At 42.3% G+C, this 22,500-nt stretch overlaps 1 protein-coding gene across 1 annotated transcript in view; it reads left to right on the top strand.

Moving 5' to 3' along the window:
* Positions 1-22,500, top strand: part of plod3 (procollagen-lysine, 2-oxoglutarate 5-dioxygenase 3) — a 102,055-nt gene that overhangs the window by 24,000 nt on the left and 55,555 nt on the right. Inside the window, exons 6-7 of the mRNA XM_045214496.1 lie at positions 841-904; positions 1,210-1,307. Coding sequence (XP_045070431.1) covers positions 841-904; positions 1,210-1,307 — 162 coding nt within the window. The remainder of the gene's footprint in view (positions 1-840; positions 905-1,209; positions 1,308-22,500) is intronic.

Raw genomic sequence — 22,500 nt, 5'->3', positions numbered from 1 at the left:
TACCCTCTAACCTTTACCCTCTAACCCCTGACCTCTAACCTTTACCCTCTAACCTTTACCCTCTAACCTTTACCCTCTAACCTTTACCCTCTAACCCTTACCCTCTAACCTTTACCCTCTAACCTTTACCCTCTAACCTTTACCCTCTAACCCCTGACCTCTAACCTTTACCCTCAAACCTTTACCCTCTAACCTTTACCCTCTAACCCTTACCCTCTAACCTTTACCCTCTAACCTTTACCCTCTAACCTTTACCCTCTAACCTTTACCCTCTAACCTTTACCCTCTAACCTTTACCCTCTAACCCTTTACCCTCTAACCCTTACCCTCTAACCTTTACCCTCTAACCTTTACCCTCTAACCTTTACCCTCTAACCTTTACCCTCTAACCCTTACCCTCTAACCCTTACCCTCTAACCCCTGACCTCTAACCTTTACCCTCTGACCTTTACCCTCAAACCCCTGAGCTCTAAGCCCTGACCTCTAACCTTTACCCTCAAACCCCTGAGCTCTAACCTTTACCCTCTAACCTTTACCCTCTAACCCCTGACCTCTAACCTTTACCCTCTAACCCCTGAGCTCTAAGCCCTGACCTCTAACCTTTACCCTCTAACCTTTACCCTCTAACCTTTACCCTCAAACCTTTACCCTCAAACCCCTGAGCTCTAAGCCCTGACCTCTAACCTTTACCCTCTAACCTTTACCCTCTAAGCCCTGACCTCTAACCTATTCTTTGGTGGGGTATAGTAGACTAATGTTGCTAACTTTGTTGTAATGTTGTAGTAAACTTGTAATAATGTTGTGGTAACGTTGTAGTAACATTGTAATGTTGTTTTTCAGACCAAGTACAACATGACTCTGGACCATCGCTCTAGAATCTTCCAGAACCTCAACGGAGCCATCGGTGAGACACACACACACACACACACACATATATATATATATATATACATACACACACACATACATACATACACACTTAGTACTCCGACTGCTTAGAACCCCAATTCTGCCTCCATCTTCTCTGTGTTGTCTGAAGTGTGTATAACTAACCTACATGTTATTCTCTCCCTACACACACCTACACACTCTAACACACACACACACACACACACCTACACACTCACACCTACACACACACACACATACCTAAACACACACCAACCCACCTAAACACACACACCTACCCACTCACACACCTACACACAGAGGAGGTGGTGCTGAAGTTTGAGAAGGCTCGTGTCCGTGCGAGGAACGTGGCCTATGACACACTTCCTGTTATAATCCATGGCAACGGACCCACCAAGGTAACCAATCACAGCACAGCATCAGAACATGGGCCAAACTGGGTAGTGTACTATATATGGAGTATGTAGGGTTCCCTCTGGGTAGTACTATATATGGAGTATGTAGGGTTCCGTCTGGGTAGTGTACTATATATGGAGTATGTAGGGTTCCGTCTGGGTAGTGTACTATATATGGAGTACGTAGGGTTCCGTCTGGGTAGTACTATATATGGAGTATGTAGGGTTCCGTCTGGGTAGTGTACTATATATGGAGTATGTAGGGTTCCGTCTGGGTAGTGTACTATATATGGAGTACGTAGGGTTCCGTCTGGGTAGTACTATATATGGAGTATGTAGGGTTCCCTCTGGGTAGTGTACTATATATGGAGTATGTAGGGTTCCCTCTGGGTAGTGTACTATATATGGAGTATGTAGGGTTCCGTCTGGGTAGTGTACTATATATGGAGTATGTAGGGTTCCGTCTGGGTAGTGTACTATATATGGAGTATGTAGGGTTCCCTCTGGGTAGTGTACTATATATGGAGTATGTAGGGTTCCCTCTGGGTAGTGTACTATATATGGAGTATGTAGGGTTCCGTCTGGGTAGTGTACTATATATGGAGTATGTAGGGTTCCGTCTGGGTAGTGTACTATATATGGAGTATGTAGGGTTCCCTCTGGGTAGTGTACTATATATGGAGTATGTAGGGTTCCGTCTGGGTAGTGTACTATATATGGAGTATGTAGGGTTCCGTCTGGGTAGTGTACTATATATGGAGTATGTAGGGTTCCGTCTGGGTAGTGTACTATATATGGAGTATGTAGAGTTCCCTCTGGGTAGTGTACTATATATGGAGTATGTAGGGTTCCGTCTGGGTAGTGTACTATATATGGAGTATGTAGGGTTCCGTCTGGGTAGTGTACTATATATGGAGTATGTAGGGTTCCGTCTGGGTAGTGTACTATATATGGAGTATGTAGGGTTCCCTCTGGGTAGTGTACTATATATGGAGTATGTAGGGTTCCCTCTGGGTAGTGTACTATATATGGAGTATGTAGGGTTCCCTCTGGGTTGTACTGTATATGGAGTATGTAGGGTTCCGTCTGGGTAGTGTACTATATATGGAGTATGTAGGGTTCCGTCTGGGTAGTGTACTATATATGGAGTATGTAGGGTTCCCTCTGGGTAGTGTACTATATATGGAGTATGTAGGGTTCCGTCTGGGTAGTGTACTATATATGGAGTATGTAGGGTTCCGTCTGGGTAGTACTATATATGGAGTATGTAGGGTTCCGTCTGGGTAGTGTACTATATATGGAGTATGTAGGGTTCCCTCTGGGTAGTGTACTATATATGGAGTATGTAGGGTTCCGTCTGGGTAGTGTACTATATATGGAGTATGTAGGGTTCCGTCTGGGTAGTACTATATATGGAGTATGTAGGGTTCCGTCTGGGTAGTGTACTATATATGGAGTATGTAGGGTTCCGTCTGGGTAGTGTACTATATATGGAGTATGTAGGGTTCCGTCTGGGTAGTGTACTATATATGGAGTATGTAGGGTTCCCTCTGGGTAGTGTACTATATATGGAGTATGTAGGGTTCCGTCTGGGTAGTGTACTATATATGGAGTATGTAGGGTTCCGTCTGGGTAGTGTACTATATATGGAGTATGTAGGGTTCCGTCTGGGTAGTGTACTATATATGGAGTATGTAGGGTTCCGTCTGGGTAGTGTACTATATATGGAGTATGTAGGGTTCCGTCTGGGTAGTGTACTATATATGGAGTATGTAGGGTTCCCTCTGGGTAGTGTACTATATATGGAGTATGTAGGGTTCCGTCTGGGTAGTGTACTATATATGGAGTACGTAGGGTTCCGTCTGGGTAGTGTACTATATATGGAGTATGTAGGGTTCCGTCTGGGTAGTGTACTATATATGGAGTATGTAGGGTTCCGTCTGGGTAGTACTATATGAAGTATGTAGGGGTTCCGTCTGGGTAGTGTACTATATATGGAGTATGTAGGGTTCCGTCTGGGTAGTGTACTATATATGGAGTATGTAGGGTTCCGTCTGGGTAGTGTACTATATATGGAGTATGTAGGGTTCCGTCTGGGTAGTGTACTATATATGGGGTATGTAGGGTTCCGTCTGGGTAGTGTACTGTATATGGAGTATGTAGGGTTCCGTCTGGGTAGTGTACTATATATGGAGTATGTAGGGTTCCGTCTGGGTAGTGTACTATATATGGAGTATGTAGGGTTCCGTCTGGGTAGTACTATATATGGAGTATGTAGGGTTCCGTCTGGGTAGTGTACTATATATGGAGTATGTAGGGTTCCCTCTGGGTAGTGTACTATATATGGAGTATGTAGGGTTCCCTCTGGGTAGTGTACAATATATGGAATATGTAGGGTTCCCTCTGGGTAGTGTACTATATATGGAGTATGTAGGGTTCCCTCTGGGTAGTGTACTATATGGAGTATGTAGGGTTCCCTCTGGGTAGTGTACTATATATGGAGTATGTAGGGTTCCGTCTGGGTAGTGTACTATATGGAGTATGTAGGGTTCCGTCTGGGTAGTACTATATGTGGAGTATGTAGGGTTCCGTCTGGGTAGTGTACTATATATGGAGTATGTAGGGTTCCGTCTGGGTAGTGTACTATATATGGAGTATGTAGGGTTCCGTCTGGGTAGTGTACTATATATGGAGTATGTAGGGTTCCGTCTGGGTAGTGTACTATATATGGAGTATGTAGGGTTGTGTCTGGGTAGTGTACTGTATATGGAGTATGTAGGGTTCCGTCTGGGTAGTGTACTATATATGGAGTATGTAGGGTTCCGTCTGGGTAGTGTACTATATATGGAGTATGTAGGGTTCCGTCTGGGTAGTACTATATATGGAGTATGTAGGGTTCCCTCTGGGTAGTGTACTATATATGGAGTATGTAGGGTTTTGTCTGGGTAGTGTACTATATATGGAGTATGTAGGGTTCCGTCTGGGTAGTGTACTATATATGGAGTATGTAAGGTTCCGTCTGGGTAGTGTACTATATATGGAGTACGTAGGGTTCCGTCTGGGTAGTGTACTATATATGGAGTATGTAGGGTTCCGTCTGGGTAGTACTATATATGAAGTATGTAGGGTTCCGTCTGGGTAGTGTACTATATATGGAGTATGTAGGGTTCCCTCTGGGTAGTACTATATATGGAGTATGTAGGGTTCACTCTGGGTAGTGTACTATATATGGAGTATGTAGGGTTCCGTCTGGGTAGTGTGCTATATATATAATATGTAGGGTTCCGTCTAGGTAGTGTACTATATATGGAGTATGTAGGGTTCCGTCTGGGTAGTACTATATATGGAGTATGTAGGGTTCCCTCTGGGTAGTGTACTATATATTGAGTATGTAGGGTTCCGTCTGGGTAGTGTACTATATATGGAGTATGTAGGGTTCCCTCTGGGTAGTACTATATATGGAGTATGTAGGGTTCCGTCTGGGTAGTGTACTATATATGGAGTATGTAGGGTTCCATCTGGGTAGTGTACTATATATGGAGTATGTAGGGTTCCCTCTGGGTAGTTACTATATATGGAGTATGTAGGGTTCCGTCTGGGTAGTGTACTATATATGGAGTATGTAGGGTTCCGTCTGGGTAGTGTACTATATATGGAGTATGTAGGGTTCCGTCTGGGTAGTACTATATATGGAGTATGTAGGGTTCCGTCTGGGTAGTGTACTATATATGGAGTATGTAGGGTTCCGTCTGGGTAGTGTACTATATATGGAGTATGTAGGGTTCCGTCTGGGTAGTGTACTATATATGGAGTATGTAGGCTTCCCTCTGGGTAGTGTACTATATATGGAGTATGTAGGGTTCCCTCTGGGTAGTGTACTATATATGGAGTATGTAGGGTTCCCTCTGGGTAGTGTACTATATATGGAGTATGTAGGGTTCCCTCTGGGTAGTGTACTATATATGGAGTATGTAGGGTTCCGTCTGGGTAGTGTACTATATATGGAGTATGTAGGGTTCCGTCTGGGTAGTGTACTATATATGGAGTATGTAGGGTTCCCTCTGGGTAGTGTACTATATATGGAGTATGTAGGGTTCCCTCTGGGTAGTGTACTATATATGGAGTATGTAGGGTTCCCTCTGGGTAGTACTGTATATGGAGTATGTAGGGTTCCGTCTGGGTAGTGTACTATATATGGAGTATGTAGGGTTCCGTCTGGGTAGTGTACTATATATGGAGTATGTAGGGTTCCGTCTGGGTAGTGTACTATATGGAGTATGTAGGGTTCCGTCTGGGTAGTGTACTATATGGAGTACGTAGGGTTCCGTCTGGGTAGTACTATATATGGAGTATGTAGGGTTCCGTCTGGGTAGTGTACTATATATGGAGTATGTAGGGTTCCCTCTGGGTAGTGTACTATATTGGAGTATGTAGGGTTCCGTCTGGGTAGTGTACTATATATGGAGTATGTAGGGTTCCGTCTGGGTAGTGTCCTATATGGAGTATGTAGGGTTCCGTCTGGGTAGTACTATATATGGAGTATGTAGGGTTCCGTCTGGGTAGTGTACTATATATGGAGTATGTAGGGTTCCGTCTGGGTAGTGTACTATATATGGAGTATGTAGGGTTCCCTCTGGGTAGTACTATATATGGAGTATGTAGGGTTCCCTCTGGGTAGTACTATATATGGAGTATGTAGGGTTCCGTCTGGGTAGTGTACTATATATGGAGTATGTAGGGTTCCGTCTGGGTAGTGTACTATATATGGAGTATGTAGGGTTCCGTCTGGGTAGTGTACTATATATGGAGTATGTAGGGTTCCGTCTGGGTAGTGTACTATATATGGAGTACGTAGGGTTCCGTCTGGGTAGTACTATATATGGAGTATGTAGGGTTCCGTCTGGGTAGTGTACTCCATATAGAGTATGTAGGGTTCCCTCTGGGTAGTGTACTATATATGGAGTATGTAGGGTTCCCTCTGGTTAGTGTACTATATATGGAGTATGTAGGGTTCCGTCTGGGTAGTGTACTATATATGGAGTACGTAGGGTTCCGTCTGGGTAGTGTACTATATATGGAGTATGTAGGGTTCCGTCTGGGTAGTGTACTATATATGGAGTATGTAGGGTTCCCTCTGGGTAGTGTACTATATATGGAGTATGTAGGGTTCCCTCTGGGTAGTGTACTATATATGGAGTATGTAGGGTTCCCTCTGGGTAGTACTATATATGGAGTATGTAGGGTTCCGTCTGGGTAGTGTACTATATATGGAGTATGTAGGGTTCCGTCTGGGTAGTGTACTATATGGAGTATGTAGGGTTCCCTCTGGGTAGTGTACTATATATGGAGTATGTACGGTTCCGTCTGGGTAGTGTACTATATATGGAGTATGTAGGGTTCCGTCTGGGTAGTGTACTATATATGGAGTATGTAGGGTTCCGTCTGGGTAGTACTATATATGGAGTATGTAGGGTTGTGTCTGGGTAGTGTACTATATATGGAGTATGTAGGGTTCCGTCTGGGTAGTGTACTATATATGGAGTATGTAGGGTTCCGTCTGGGTAGTACTATATATGGAGTATGTAGGGTTCCCTCTGGGTAGTGTACTATATATGGAGTATGTAGGGTTCCGTCTGGGTAGTGTACTATATATGGAGTATGTAGGGTTCCGTCTGGGTAGTGTACTATATATGGAGTATGTAGGGTTCCGTCTGGGTAGTGTACTATATAGGAGTACGTAGGGTTCCGTCTGGGTAGTGTACTATATATGGAGTATGTAGGGTTCCGTCTGGGTAGTACTATATATGGAGTATGTAGGGTTCCGTCTGGGTAGTGTACTATATTGGAGTATGTAGGGTTCCCTCTGGGTAGTACTATATTGGAGTATGTAGGGTTCCCTCTGGGTAGTGTACTATATATGGAGTATGTAGGGTTCCGTCTGGGTAGTGTGCTATATATGGAGTATGTAGGGTTCCGTCTGGGTAGTGTACTATATATGGAGTATGTAGGGTTCCCTCTGGGTAGTACTATATATGGAGTATGTAGGGTTCCGTCTGGGTAGTGTACTATATATGGAGTATGTAGGGTTCCATCTGGGTAGTGTACTATATATGGAGTATGTAGGGTTCCCTCTGGGTAGTTACTATATGGAGTATGTAGGGTTCCGTCTGGGTAGTGTACTGTATATGGAGTATGTAGGGTTCCGTCTGGGTAGTGTACTATATATGGAGTATGTAGGGTTCCGTCTGGGTAGTGTACTATATATGGAGTATGTAGGGTTCCGTCTTGGTAGTGTACTATATATGGAGTATGTAGGGTTCCGTCTGGGTAGTGTACTATATATGGAGTATGTAGGGTTCCGTCTGGGTAGTGTACTATATATGGAGTATGTAGGGTTCCGTCTGGGTAGTGTACTATATATGGAGTATGTAGGGTTCCGTCTGGGTGTGGAGTATGTAGGGTTCCGTCTGGGTAGTGTACTATATATGGAGTATGTAGGGTTCCCTCTGGGTAGTGTACTATATATGTAGTATGTTGGGTTCCCTCTGGGTAGTGTACTATATATGGAGTATGTAGGGTTCCCTCTGGGTAGTGTACTATATATGGAGTATGTAGGGTTCCGTCTGGGTAGTGTTCTATATATGGAGTATGTAGGGTTCCGTCTGGGTAGTGTACTATATATGGAGTATGTAGGGTTCCGTCTGGGTAGTGTACTATATATGGAGTATGTAGGGTTCCCTCTGGGTAGTGTACTATATATGGAGTATGTAGGGTTCCCTCTGGGTAGTGTACTATATATGGAGTATGTAGGGTTCCCTCTGGGTAGTACTATATATGGAGTATGTAGGGTTCCGTCTGGGTAGTGTACTATATATGGAGTATGTAGGGTTCCGTCTGGGTAGTGTACTATATATGGAGTATGTAGGGTTCCCTCTGGGTAGTGTACTATATATGGAGTATGTAGGGTTACGTCTGGGTAGTGTACTATATATGGAGTATGTAGGGTTCCGTCTGGGTAGTACTATATGGAGTATGTAGGGTTCCGTCTGGGTAGTGTACTATATATGGAGTATGTAGGGTTCCCTCTGGGTAGTGTACTATATATGGAGTATGTAGGGTTCCGTCTGGGTAGTGTACTATATATGGAGTATGTAGGGTTCCGTCTGGGTAGTACTACATATGGAGTATGTAGGGTTCCGTCTGGGTAGTGTACTATATATGGAGTATGTAGGGTTCCGTCTGGGTAGTGTACTATATATGGAGTATGTAGGGTTCCCTCTGGGTAGTACTATATATGGAGTATGTAGGGTTCCCTCTGGGTAGTACTATATATGGAGTATGTAGGGTTCCGTCTGGGTAGTGTACTATATATGGAGTATGTAGGGTTCCGTCTGGGTAGTGTACTATATATGGAGTATGTAGGGTTCCGTCTGGGTAGTGTACTATATATGGAGTATGTAGGGTTCCGTCTGGGTAGTGTACTCTATATGGAGTACGTAGGGTTCCGTCTGGGTAGTACTATATATGGAGTATGTAGGGTTCCGTCTGGGTAGTGTACTATATATGGAGTATGTAGGGTTCCCTCTGGGTAGTGTACTATATATGGAGTACGTAGGGTTCCGTCTGGGTAGTGTACTATATAGGAGTATGTAGGGTTCCGTCTGGGTAGTGTACTATATGGAGTATGTAGGGTTCCGTCTGGGTAGTGTACTATATATTGAGTATGTAGGGTTCCCTCTGGGTAGTGTACTATATATGGAGTATGTAGGGTTCCCTCTGGGTAGTGTACTATATATGGAGTATGTAGGGTTCTGTCTGGGTAGTGTACTATATATGGAGTATGTAGGGTTCCCTCTGGGTAGTGTACTATATATGGAGTATGTAGGGTTCCGTCTGGGTAGTGTACTATATATGGAGTATGTAGGGTTCCGTCTGGGTAGTGTACTATATATGGAGTATGTAGGGTTCCGTCTGGGTAGTGTACTATATATGGAGTATGTAGGGTTCCGTCTGGGTAGTGTACTATATATGGAGTATGTAGGGTTCCGTCTGGGTAGTGTACTATATATGGAGTATGTAGGGTTCCGTCTGGGTAGTGTACTCCATATAGAGTATGTAGGGTTCCCTCTGGGTAGTGTACTCCATATAGAGTATGTAGGGTTCCCTCTGGGTAGTGTACTATATATGGAGTATGTAGGGTTCCCTCTGGGTAGTGTACTATATATGGAGTATGTAGGGTTCCCTCTGGGTAGTGTACTATATATGGAGTATGTAGGGTTCCGTCTGGGTAGTGTACTATATATGGAGTATGTAGGGTTCCGTCTGGGTAGTGTACTATATATGGAGTATGTAGGGTTCCGTCTGGGTAGTGTACTATATATGGAGTATGTAGGGTTCCGTCTGGGTAGTGTACTATATATGGAGTATGTAGGGTTCCCTCTGGGTAGTGTACTATATATGGAGTATGTAGGGTTCCGTCTGGGTAGTGTACTATATATGGAGTATGTAGGGTTCCGTCTGGGTAGTACTATATATGGAGTATGTAGGGTTCCGTCTGGGTAGTGTACTATATATGGAGTATGTAGGGTTCCCTCTGGGTAGTGTACTATATATGGAGTATGTAGGGTTCCGTCTGGGTAGTGTACTATATATGGAGTATGTAGGGTTCCGTCTGGGTAGTTTACTATATATGGAGTATGTAGGGTTCCGTCTGGGTAGTGTACTATATATGGAGTATGTAGGGTTCCCTCTGGGTAGTACTATATATGGAGTATGTAGGGTTCCCTCTGGGTAGTGTACTATATATGGAGTATGTAGGGTTCCGTCTGGGTAGTGTACTATATATGGAGTATGTAGGGTTCCGTCTGGGTAGTTTACTATATATGGAGTATGTAGGGTTCCGTCTGGGTAGTGTACTATATATGGAGTATGTAGGGTTCCGTCTGGGTAGTGTGCTATATATAGAGTATGTAGGGTTCCGTCTAGGTAGTGTACTATATATGGAGTATGTGGGTTCCGTCTGGGTAGTACTATATATGGAGTATGTAGGGTTCCGTCTGGGTAGTGTACTATATATGGAGTATGTAGGGTTCCGTCTGGGTAGTGTACTATATATGGAGTATGTAGGGTTCCCTCTGGGTAGTGTACTATATATGGAGTATGTAGGGTTCCCTCTGGGTAGTGTACTATATATGGAGTATGTAGGGTTCCATCTGGGTAGTGTACTATATATGGAGTATGTAGGGTTCCCTCTGGGTAGTTACTATATATGGAGTATGTAGGGTTCCGTCTGGGTAGTGTACTGTATATGGAGTATGTAGGGTTCCGTCTGGGTAGTGTACTATATTTGGAGTATGTAGGGTTCCGTCTGGGTAGTGTACTATATATGGAGTATGTAGGGTTCCGTCTGGGTAGTGTACTATATATGGAGTATGTAGGGTTCCGTCTGGGTAGTGTACTATATATGGAGTATGTAGGGTTCCGTCTGGGTAGTGTACTATATATGGAGTATGTAGGGTTCCCTCTGGGTAGTGTACTATATATGGAGTATGTAGGGTTCCGTCTGGGTAGTGTACTATATATGGAGTATGTAGGGTTCCCTCTGGGTAGTGTACTATATATGGAGTATGTAGGGTTCCCTCTGGGTAGTGTACTATATATGGAGTATGTAGGGTTCCCTCTGGGTAGTACTATTTATGGAGTATGTAGGGTTCCGTCTGGGTAGTGTACTATATATGGAGTATGTAGGGTTCCGTCTGGGTAGTGTACTATATATGGAGTATGTAGGGTTCCCTCTGGGTAGTGTACTATATATGGAGTATGTAGGGTTACGTCTGGGTAGTGTACTATATATGGAGTATGTAGGGTTCCGTCTGGGTAGTACTATATATGGAGTATGTAGGGTTCCGTCTGGGTAGTGTACTATATATGGAGTATGTAGGGTTCCCTCTGGGTAGTGTACTATATATGGAGTATGTAGGGTTCCGTCTGGGTAGTGTACTATATATGGAGTATGTAGGGTTCCGTCTGGGTAGTACTATATGGAGTATGTAGGGTTCCGTCTGGGTAGTGTACTATATATGGAGTATGTAGGGTTCCGTCTGGGTAGTGTACTATATATGGAGTATGTAGGGTTCCGTCTGGGTAGTGTACTATATATGGAGTATGTAGGGTTCCGTCTGGGTAGTGTACTCTATATGGAGTACGTAGGGTTCCGTCTGGGTAGTGTACTATATATGGAGTACGTAGGGTTCCGTCTGGGTAGTGTACTATATATGGAGTATGTAGGGTTCCGTCTGGGTAGTGTACTATATATTGAGTATGTAGGGTTCCCTCTGGGTAGTGTACTATATATGGAGTATGTAGGGTTCCCTCTGGGTAGTGTACTATATATGGAGTATGTAGGGTTCTGTCTGGGTAGTGTACTATATATGGAGTATGTAGGGTTCCCTCTGGGTAGTGTACTATATACGGAGTATGTAGGGTTCCGTCTGGGTAGTGTACTATATATGGAGTATGTAGGGTTCCGTCTGGGTAGTGTACTATATATGGAGTATGTAGGGTTCCGTCTGGGTAGTGTACTATATATGGAGTATGTAGGGTTCCGTCTGGGTAGTGTACTATATTGGAGTATGTAGGGTTCCGTCTGGGTAGTGTACTATATATGGAGTATGTAGGGTTCCGTCTGGGTAGTGTACTCCATATAGAGTATGTAGGGTTCCCTCTGGGTAGTGTACTCCATATAGAGTATGTAGGGTTCCCTCTGGGTAGTGTACTATATATGGAGTATGTAGGGTTCCCTCTGGGTAGTGTACTATATATGGAGTATGTAGGGTTCCGTCTGGGTAGTGTACTATATATGGAGTATGTAGGGTTCCGTCTGGGTAGTGTACTATATATGGAGTATGTAGGGTTCCGTCTGGGTAGTGTACTATATATGGAGTATGTAGGGTTCCGTCTGGGTAGTGTACTCCATATAGAGTATGTAGGGTTCCCTCTGGGTAGTGTACTATATATGGAGTATGTAGGGTTCCGTCTGGGTAGTGTACTATATATGGAGTATGTAGGGTTTCGTCTGGGTAGTTACTATATATGGAGTATGTAGGGTTCCCTCTGGGTAGTGTACTATATATGGAGTATGTAGGGTTCCGTCTGGGTAGTGTACTATATATGGAGTATGTAGGGTTCCGTCTGGGTAGTACTATATATGGAGTATGTAGGGTTCCGTCTGGGTAGTACTATATATGGAGTATGTAGGGTTCCCTCTGGGTAGTGTACTATATATGGAGTATGTAGGGTTCCGTCTGGGTAGTGTACTATATATGGAGTATGTAGGGTTCCGTCTGGGTAGTGTACTATATATGGAGTATGTAGGGTACTGTGGCTATTTGATCATAATGTTGGACTACCAGTGTGGCCTACCATCAAAAACAATAGAGAAAATGCATCCTATAACATTTTATAATGGAAATAGCTGTTATATCATTCAGCCTACAGTAGCAGCCAATGTGTGGTGTTCAATGTAGGGCTACATTCCATGAGACTTTTGATAAAAACATGCAGGGCTTGACATTAACCTGTCCACTCAGAGAAGGAGGTGACTGAATGTTGTTGTGGTGTTTGATGCAAGAAACCACTTTACAAAATAAAATGCATTATTATTCCCATAGAATTATTACAGAGAATCAGAAAAATTATGCTACCCTCGGCCTATTGGCTACTTAGCTTATTCAAACCTATCTCAAAATAAGACAAAAAAAAAACTCTTTACCCAACTCTCTTTTCAAAGAGGCCACGCAGTCATGGGTGAACAGGGAGTACAGGAGGGGGCTGAGTACGCACCCTTGTGGGGCCCCTGTGTTGAGGATCAGCGTAGTGGAGGTGTTGTTTCCTACCTTCACCATCTGGGGGCGGCCCGTCAGGAAGTCCAGGACCCAGTTGCACAGGGCGGGGTTCAGACCCAGGGCCCCGAGCTTAATGATGAGCTTGGAGCTATGGTGTTGAAGGCTGAGCTATAGTCAAGGAACAGCATTCTTACATAGGTATTCCTCTTGTCCAGATGGGATAGGGCAGTGGGCAGTGCGATGGCGATCGCATCGTCTGTGGATCTATTGGCGGTATGCTAATCATGCTTGGGTGGGGACAAGTCACTGAGGTTTAGAATGAAATGGTGAACATTCTAAACACATTCTAAACTGGATACAGACAGAGAAGTGGTTATATTAGGGTTAGAGACAGACAGAGAAGTGGTTATATTAGGGTTAGAGACAGACAGAGAAGTGGTTATATTAGGGTTAGAGACAGACAGAGAAGTGGTTATATTAGGGTTAGAGACAGACAGAGAGAAGTGGTTATATTAGGGTTAGAGACAGACAGAGAGAAGTGGTTATATTAGGGTTAGAGACAGACAGAGAGAAGTGGTTATATTAGGGTTAGAGACAGACAGAGAGAAGTGGTTATATTAGGGTTAGAGACAGACAGAGAGAAGTGGTTATATTAGGGTTAGAGACAGACAGAGAGAAGTGGTTACATTAGGGTTAGAGACAGACAGAGAAGTGGTTATATTAGGGTTAGAGACAGACAGAGAGAAGTGGTTATATTAGGGTTAGAGACAGACAGAGAGAAGTGGTTATATTAGGGTTAGAGACAGACAGAGAGAAGTGGTTATATTAGGGTTAGAGACAGACAGAGAGTAGTGGTTATATTAGGGTCAGAGACAGAGAGAAGTGGTTATATTAGGGTTAGAGACAGACAGAGAGAAGTGGTTATATTAGGGTCAGAGACAGACAGAGAAGTGGTTATATTAGGGTTAGAGACAGACAGAGAAGTGGTTATATTAGGGTTAGAGACAGACAGAGAGAAGTGGTTATATTAGGGTTAGAGACAGACAGAGAGAAGTGGTTATATTAGGGTTAGAGACAGACAGAGAGAAGTGGTTATATTAGGGTTAGAGACAGACAGAGAGAAGTGGTTATATTAGGGTTAGAGACAGACAGAGAAGTGGTTATATTAGGGTTAGAGACAGACAGAGAGAAGTGGTTATATTAGGGTTAGAGACAGACAGAGAAGTGGTTATATTAGGGTTAGAGACAGACAGAGAGAAGTGGTTATATTAGGGTTAGAGACAGACAGAGAGTAGTGGTTATATTAGGGTCAGAGACAGAGAGAAGTGGTTATATTAGGGTTAGAGACAGACAGAGAGAAGTGGTTATATTAGGGTCAGAGACAGACAGAGAAGTGGTTATATTAGGGTTAGAGACACAGAGAAGTGGTTATATTAGGGTTAGAGACAGACAGAGTAGTGGTTATATTAGGGTTAGAGACAGACAGAGAGAAGTGGTTATATTAGGGTTAGAGACAGACAGAGAGAAGTGGTTATATTAGGGTTAGAGACAGACAGAGAGTAGTGGTTATATTAGGGTTAGAGACAGACAGAGAGAAGTGGTTATATTAGGGTTAGAGACAGACAGAGAGAAGTGGTTATATTAGGGTTAGAGACAGACAGAGAGAAGTGGTTATATTAGGGTCAGAGACAGACAGAGAGAAGTGGTTATATTAGGGTTAGAGACAGACAGAGAGAAGTGGTTATATTAGGGTTAGAGACAGACAGAGAGAAGTGGTTATATTAGGGTTAGAGACAGACAGAGAGAAGTGGTTATATTAGGGTTAGAGACAGACAGAGAGAAGTGGTTATATTAGGGTTAGAGACAGACAGAGAGAAGTGGTTATATTAGGGTCAGAGACAGACAGAGAAGTGGTTATATTAGGGTTAGAGACAGACAGAGAGAAGTGGTTATATTAGGGTTAGAGACAGACAGAGAGAAGTGGTTATATTAGGGTTAGAGACAGACAGAGAGGAAGTGGTTATATTAGGGTTAGAGACAGACAGAGAGAAGTGGTTATATTAGGGTTAGAGACAGACAGAGAAGTGGTTATATTAGGGTTAGAGACAGACAGAGAGAAGTGGTTATATTAGGGTTAGAGACAGACAGAGTAGTGGTTATATTAGGGTTAGAGACAGACAGAGAGAAGTGGTTATATTAGGGTTAGAGACAGACAGAGAAGTGGTTATATTAGGGTTAGAGACAGACAGAGAAGTGGTTATATTAGGGTTAGAGACAGACAGAGAAGTGGTTATATTAGGGTTAGAGACAGACAGAGAAGTGGTTATATTAGGGTTAGAGACAGACATAGAGAAGTGGTTATATTAGGGTTAGAGACAGACAGAGAGAAGTGGTTATATTAGGGTTAGAGACAGACAGAGAAGTGGTTATATTAGGGTTAGAGACAGACAGAGAGAAGTGGTTATATTAGGGTTAGAGACAGACAGAGAGAAGTGGTTATATTAGGGTTAGAGACAGACAGAGAGAAGTGGTTATATTAGGGTTAGAGACAGACAGAGTAGTGGTTATATTAGGGTTAGAGACAGACAGAGAGAAGTGGTTATATTAGGGTTAGAGACAGACAGAGAAGTGGTTATATTAGGGTTAGAGACAGACAGAGAGAAGTGGTTATATTAGGGTTAGAGACAGACAGAGAGAAGTGGTTATATTAGGGTTAGAGACAGACAGAGAGAAGTGGTTATATTAGGGTTAGAGACAGACAGAGAGAAGTGGTTATATTAGGGTTAGAGACAGACAGAGTAGTGGTTATATTAGGGTTAGAGACAGACAGAGAGAAGTGGTTATATTAGGGGTTAGAGACAGACAGAGAAGTGGTTATATTAGGGTTAGAGACAGACAGAGAGAAGTGGTTATATTAGGGGTTAGAGACAGACAGAGAGAAGTGGTTATATTAGGGTTAGAGACAGACAGAGAGAAGTGGTTATATTAGGGTTAGAGACAGACAGAGTAGTGGTTATATTAGGGTTAGAGACAGACAGAGAGAAGTGGTTATATTAGGGTTAGAGACAGACAGAGAAGTGGTTATATTAGGGTTAGAGACAGACAGAGAGAAGTGGATATATTAGGGTTAGAGACAGACAGAGAGAAGTGGTTATATTAGGGTTAGAGACAGACAGAGAAGTGGTTATATTAGGGTTAGAGACAGACAGAGAGAAGTGGTTATATTAGGGTTAGAGACAGACAGAGAAGTGGTTATATTAGGGTTAGAGACAGACAGAGAGAATTGGTTATATTAGGGTTAGAGACAGACAGAGAGAATTGGTTATATTAGGATTAGAGACAGACAGAGAGAAGTGGTTATATTAGGGTTAGAGACAGACAGAGAGAAGTGGTTATATTAGGGTTAGAGACAGACAGAGAGAAGTGGTTATATTAGGGTTAGAGACAGACAGAGAGAAGTGGTTATATTAGGGTTAGAGACAGACAGAGAGAAGTGGTTATATTAGGGTTAGAGACAGACAGAGAAGTGGTTATATTAGGGTTAGAGACAGACAGAGAGTAGTGGTTATATTAGGGTCAGAGACAGAGAGAAGTGGTTATATTAGGGTTAGAGACAGACAGAGAGAAGTGGTTATATTAGGGTTAGAGACAGACAGAGAGAAGTGGTTATATTAGGGTTAGAGACAGACAGAGAGAATTGGTTATATTAGGGTTAGAGACAGACAGAGAGAAGTGGTTATATTAGGGTTAGAGACACAGAGAAGTGGTTATATTAGGGTTAGAGACAGACAGAGTAGTGGTTATATTAGGGTTAGAGACAGACAGAGAGAAGTGGTTATATTAGGGTTAGAGACAGACAGAGAGAAGTGGTTATATTAGGGTTAGAGACAGACAGAGAGTAGTGGTTATATTAGGGTTAGAGACAGACAGAGAGAAGTGGTTATATTAGGGTTAGAGACAGACAGAGAGAAGTGGTTATATTAGGGTTAGAGACAGACAGAGAGAAGTGGTTATATTAGGGTCAGAGACAGACAGAGAGAAGTGGTTATATTAGGGTTAGAGACAGACAGAGAGAAGTGGTTATATTAGGGTTAGAGACAGACAGAGAGAAGTGGTTATATTAGGGGTTAGAGACAGACAGAGAGAAGTGGTTATATTAGGGTTAGAGACAGACAGAGAGAAGTGGTTATATTAGGGTTAGAGACAGACAGAGAGAAGTGGTTATATTAGGGTCAGAGACAGACAGAGAAGTGGTTATATTAGGGTTAGAGACAGACAGAGAGAAGTGGTTATATTAGGGTTAGAGACAGACAGAGAGAAGTGGTTATATTAGGGTTAGAGACAGACAGAGAGAAGTGGTTATATTAGGGTTAGAGACAGACAGAGAGAAGTGGTTATATTAGGGTTAGAGACAGACAGAGAAGTGGTTATATTAGGGTTAGAGACAGACAGAGAGAAGTGGTTATTTTAGGGTTAGAGACAGACAGAGTAGTGGTTATATTAGGGTTAGAGACAGACAGAGAGAAGTGGTTATATTAGGGTTAGAGACAGACAGAGAAGTGGTTATATTAGGGTTAGAGACAGACAGAGAAGTGGTTATATTAGGGTTAGAGACAGACAGAGAAGTGGTTATATTAGGGTTAGAGACAGACAGAGAAGTGGTTATATTAGGGTTAGAGACAGACATAGAGAAGTGGTTATATTAGGGTTAGAGACAGACAGAGAGAAGTGGTTATATTAGGGTTAGAGACAGACAGAGAAGTGGTTATATTAGGGTTAGAGACAGACAGAGAGAAGTGGTTATATTAGGGTTAGAGACAGACAGAGAGAAGTGGTTATATTAGGGTTAGAGACAGACAGAGAGAAGTGGTTATATTAGGGTTAGAGACAGACAGAGTAGTGGTTATATTAGGGTTAGAGACAGACAGAGAGAAGTGGTTATATTAGGGTTAGAGACAGAGAAGTGAAGTGGTTATATTAGGGTTAGAGACAGACAGAGAGAAGTGGTTATATTAGGGTTAGAGACAGACAGAGAGAAGTGGTTATATTAGGGTTAGAGACAGACAGAGAGAAGTGGTTATATTAGGGTTAGAGACAGACAGAGAGAAGTGGTTATATTAGGGTTAGAGACAGACAGAGTAGTGGTTATATTAGGGTTAGAGACAGACAGAGAGAAGTGGTTATATTAGGGTTAGAGACAGACAGAGAAGTGGTTATATTAGGGTTAGAGACAGACAGAGAGAAGTGGTTATATTAGGGTTAGAGACAGACAGAGAGAAGTGGTTATATTAGGGTTAGAGACAGACAGAGAGAAGTGGTTATATTAGGGTTAGAGACAGACAGAGTAGTGGTTATATTAGGGTTAGAGACAGACAGAGAGAAGTGGTTATATTAGGGTTAGAGACAGACAGAGAAGTGGTTATATTAGGGTTAGAGACAGACAGAGAGAAGTGGATATATTAGGGTTAGAGACAGACAGAGAGAAGTGGTTATATTAGGGTTAGAGACAGACAGAGAAGTGGTTATATTAGGGTTAGAGACAGACAGAGAGAAGTGGTTATATTAGGGTTAGAGACAGACAGAGAAGTGGTTATATTAGGGTTAGAGACAGACAGAGAGAATTGGTTATATTAGGGTTAGAGACAGACAGAGAGAATTGGTTATATTAGGATTAGAGACAGACAGAGAGAAGTGGTTATATTAGGGTTAGAGACAGACAGAGAGAAGTGGTTATATTAGGGTTAGAGACAGACAGAGAGAAGTGGTTATATTAGGGTTAGAGACAGACAGAGAGAAGTGGTTATATTAGGGTTAGAGACAGACAGAGAGAAGTGGTTATATTAGGGTTAGAGACAGACAGAGAAGTGGTTATATTAGGGTTAGAGACAGACAGAGAGTAGTGGTTATATTAGGGTCAGAGACAGAGAGAAGTGGTTATATTAGGGTTAGAGACAGACAGAGAGAAGTGGTTATATTAGGGTTAGAGACAGACAGAGAGAAGTGGTTATATTAGGGTTAGAGACAGACAGAGAGAATTGGTTATATTAGGGTTAGAGACAGACAGAGAGAAGTGGTTATATTAGGGTTAGAGACAGACAGAGAAGTGGTTATATTAGGGTTAGAGACAGACAGAGAGAAGTGGTTATATTAGGGTTAGAGACAGACAGAGAGAAGTGGTTATATTAGGGTTAGAGACAGACAGAGAAGTGGTTATATTAGGGTTAGAGACAGACAGAGAAGTGGTTATATTAGGGTTAGAGACAGACAGAGAGAAGTGGTTATATTAGGGTCAGAGACAGACAGAGAAGTGGTTATATTAGAGTTAGAGACAGACAGAGAGAAGTGGTTATATTAGGGTTAGAGACAGACAGAGAGAAGTGGTTATATTAGGGTTAGAGACAGACAGAGAGAAGTGGTTATATTAGGGTTAGAGACAGACAGAGAAGTGGTTATATTAGGGTTAGAGACAGACAGAGAGAAGTGGTTATATTAGGGTTAGAGACAGACAGAGAGAAGTGGTTATATTAGGGTTAGAGACAGACAGAGAAGTGGTTATATTAGGGTTAGAGACAGACAGAGAAGTGGTTATATTAGGGTTAGAGACAGACAGAGAAGTGGTTATATTAGGGTTAGAGACAGACATAGAGAAGTGGTTATATTAGGGTTAGAGACAGACAGAGAGAAGTGGTTATATTAGGGTTAGAGACAGACAGAGAAGTGGTTATATTAGGGTTAGAGACAGACAGAGAGAAGTGGTTATATTAGGGTTAGAGACAGACAGAGAGAAGTGGTTATATTAGGGTTAGAGACAGACAGAGAGAAGTGGTTATATTAGGGTTAGAGACAGACAGAGTAGTGGTTATATTAGGGTTAGAGACAGACAGAGAAGTGGTTATATTAGGGTTAGAGACAGACAGAGAGAAGTGGATATATTAGGGTTAGAGACAGACAGAGAGAAGTGGTTATATTAGGGTTAGAGACAGACAGAGAAGTGGTTATATTAGGGTTAGAGACAGACAGAGAAGTGGTTATATTAGGGTTAGAGACAGACAGAGAGAAGTGGTTATATTAGGGTTAGAGACAGACAGAGAAGTGGTTATATTAGGGTTAGAGACAGACAGAGAGAATTGGTTATATTAGGATTAGAGACAGACAGAGAGAAGTGGTTATATTAGGGTTAGAGACAGACAGAGAGAAGTGGTTATATTAGGGTTAGAGACAGACAGAGAGAAGTGGTTATATTAGGGTTAGAGACAGACAGAGAGAAGTGGTTATATTAGGGTTAGAGACAGACAGAGAGAAGTGGTTATATTAGGGTTAGAGACAGACAGAGAAGTGGTTATATTAGGGTTAGAGACAGACAGAGAGTAGTGGTTATATTAGGGTCAGAGACAGAGAGAAGTGGTTATATTAGGGTTAGAGACAGACAGAGAGAAGTGGTTATATTAGGGTTAGAGACAGACAGAGAGAAGTGGTTATATTAGGGTTAGAGACAGACAGAGAGAATTGGTTATATTAGGGTTAGAGACAGACAGAGAGAAGTGGTTATATTAGGGTTAGAGACAGACAGAGAAGTGGTTATATTAGGGTTAGAGACAGACAGAGAGAAGTGGTTATATTAGGGTTAGAGACAGACAGAGAAGTGGTTATATTAGGGTTAGAGACAGACAGAGAAGTGGTTATATTAGGGTTAGAGACAGACAGAGAGAAGTGGTTATATTAGGGTCAGAGACAGACAGAGAAGTGGTTATATTAGAGTTAGAGACAGACAGAGAGAAGTGGTTATATTAGGGTTAGAGACAGACAGAGAGAAGTGGTTATATTAGGGTTAGAGACAGACAGAGAGAAGTGGTTATATTAGGGTTAGAGACAGACAGAGAAGTGGTTATATTAGGGTTAGAGACAGACAGAGAGAAGTGGTTATATTAGGGTTAGAGACAGACAGAGAGAAGTGGTTATATTAGGGTTAGAGACAGACAGAGAGTAGTGGTTATATTAGGGTTAGAGACAGACAGAGAAGTGGTTATATTAGGGTTAGAGACAGACATAGAAGTGGTTATATTAGGGTTAGAGACAGACAGAGAAGTGGTTATATTAGGGTTAGAGACAGACAGAGAGAAGTGGTTATATTAGGGTTAGAGACAGACAGAGAGAAGTGGTTATATTAGGGTTAGAGACAGACAGAGAAGTGGTTATATTAGGGTTAGAGACAGACAGAGAGAAGTGGTTATATTAGGGTTAGAGACAGACAGAGTAGTGGTTATATTAGGGTTAGAGACAGACAGAGAGAAGTGGTTATATTAGGGTTAGAGACAGACAGAGAAGTGGTTATATTAGGGTTAGAGACAGACAGAGAGAAGTGGTTATATTAGGGTTAGAGACAGACAGAGAAGTGGTTATATTAGGGTTAGAGACAGACAGAGAGAATTGGTTATATTAGGGTTAGAGACAGACAGAGAGAATTGGTTATATTAGGATTAGAGACAGACAGAGAGAAGTGGTTATATTAGGGTTAGAGACAGACAGAGAGAAGTGGTTATATTAGGGTTAGAGACAGACAGAGAGAAGTGGTTATATTAGGGTTAGAGACAGACAGAGAGAAGTGGTTATATTAGGGTTAGAGACAGACAGAGAGAAGTGGTTATATTAGGGTTAGAGACAGACAGAGAAGTGGTTATATTAGGGTTAGAGACAGACAGAGAGTAGTGGTTATATTAGGGTCAGAGACAGAGAGAAGTGGTTATATTAGGGTTAGAGACAGACAGAGAGAAGTGGTTATATTAGGGTTAGAGACAGACAGAGAGAAGTGGTTATATTAGGGTTAGAGACAGACAGAGAGAATTGGTTATATTAGGGTTAGAGACAGACAGAGAGAAGTGGTTATATTAGGGTTAGAGACAGACAGAGAAGTGGTTATATTAGGGTTAGAGACAGACAGAGAGAAGTGGTTATATTAGGGTTAGAGACAGACAGAGAGAAGTGGTTATATTAGGGTTAGAGACAGACAGAGAAGTGGTTATATTAGGGTTAGAGACAGACAGAGAAGTGGTTATATTAGGGTTAGAGACAGACAGAGAGAAGTGGTTATATTAGGGTCAGAGACAGACAGAGAAGTGGTTATATTAGAGTTAGAGACAGACAGAGAGAAGTGGTTATATTAGGGTTAGAGACAGACAGAGAGAAGTGGTTATATTAGGGTTAGAGACAGACAGAGAGAAGTGGTTATATTAGGGTTAGAGACAGACAGAGAAGTGGTTATATTAGGGTTAGAGACAGACAGAGAGAAGTGGTTATATTAGGGTTAGAGACAGACAGAGAGAAGTGGTTATATTAGGGTTAGAGACAGACAGAGA

The sequence above is a fragment of the Coregonus clupeaformis genome, unplaced genomic scaffold (assembly GCF_020615455.1).
Source record: "Coregonus clupeaformis isolate EN_2021a unplaced genomic scaffold, ASM2061545v1 scaf0269, whole genome shotgun sequence".
NCBI lineage: Eukaryota > Metazoa > Chordata > Actinopteri > Salmoniformes > Salmonidae > Coregonus > Coregonus clupeaformis.
The sequence above is the reverse complement of the archived record's forward strand: the minus strand, read 5'-3'. Positions and strand labels throughout refer to the sequence as shown.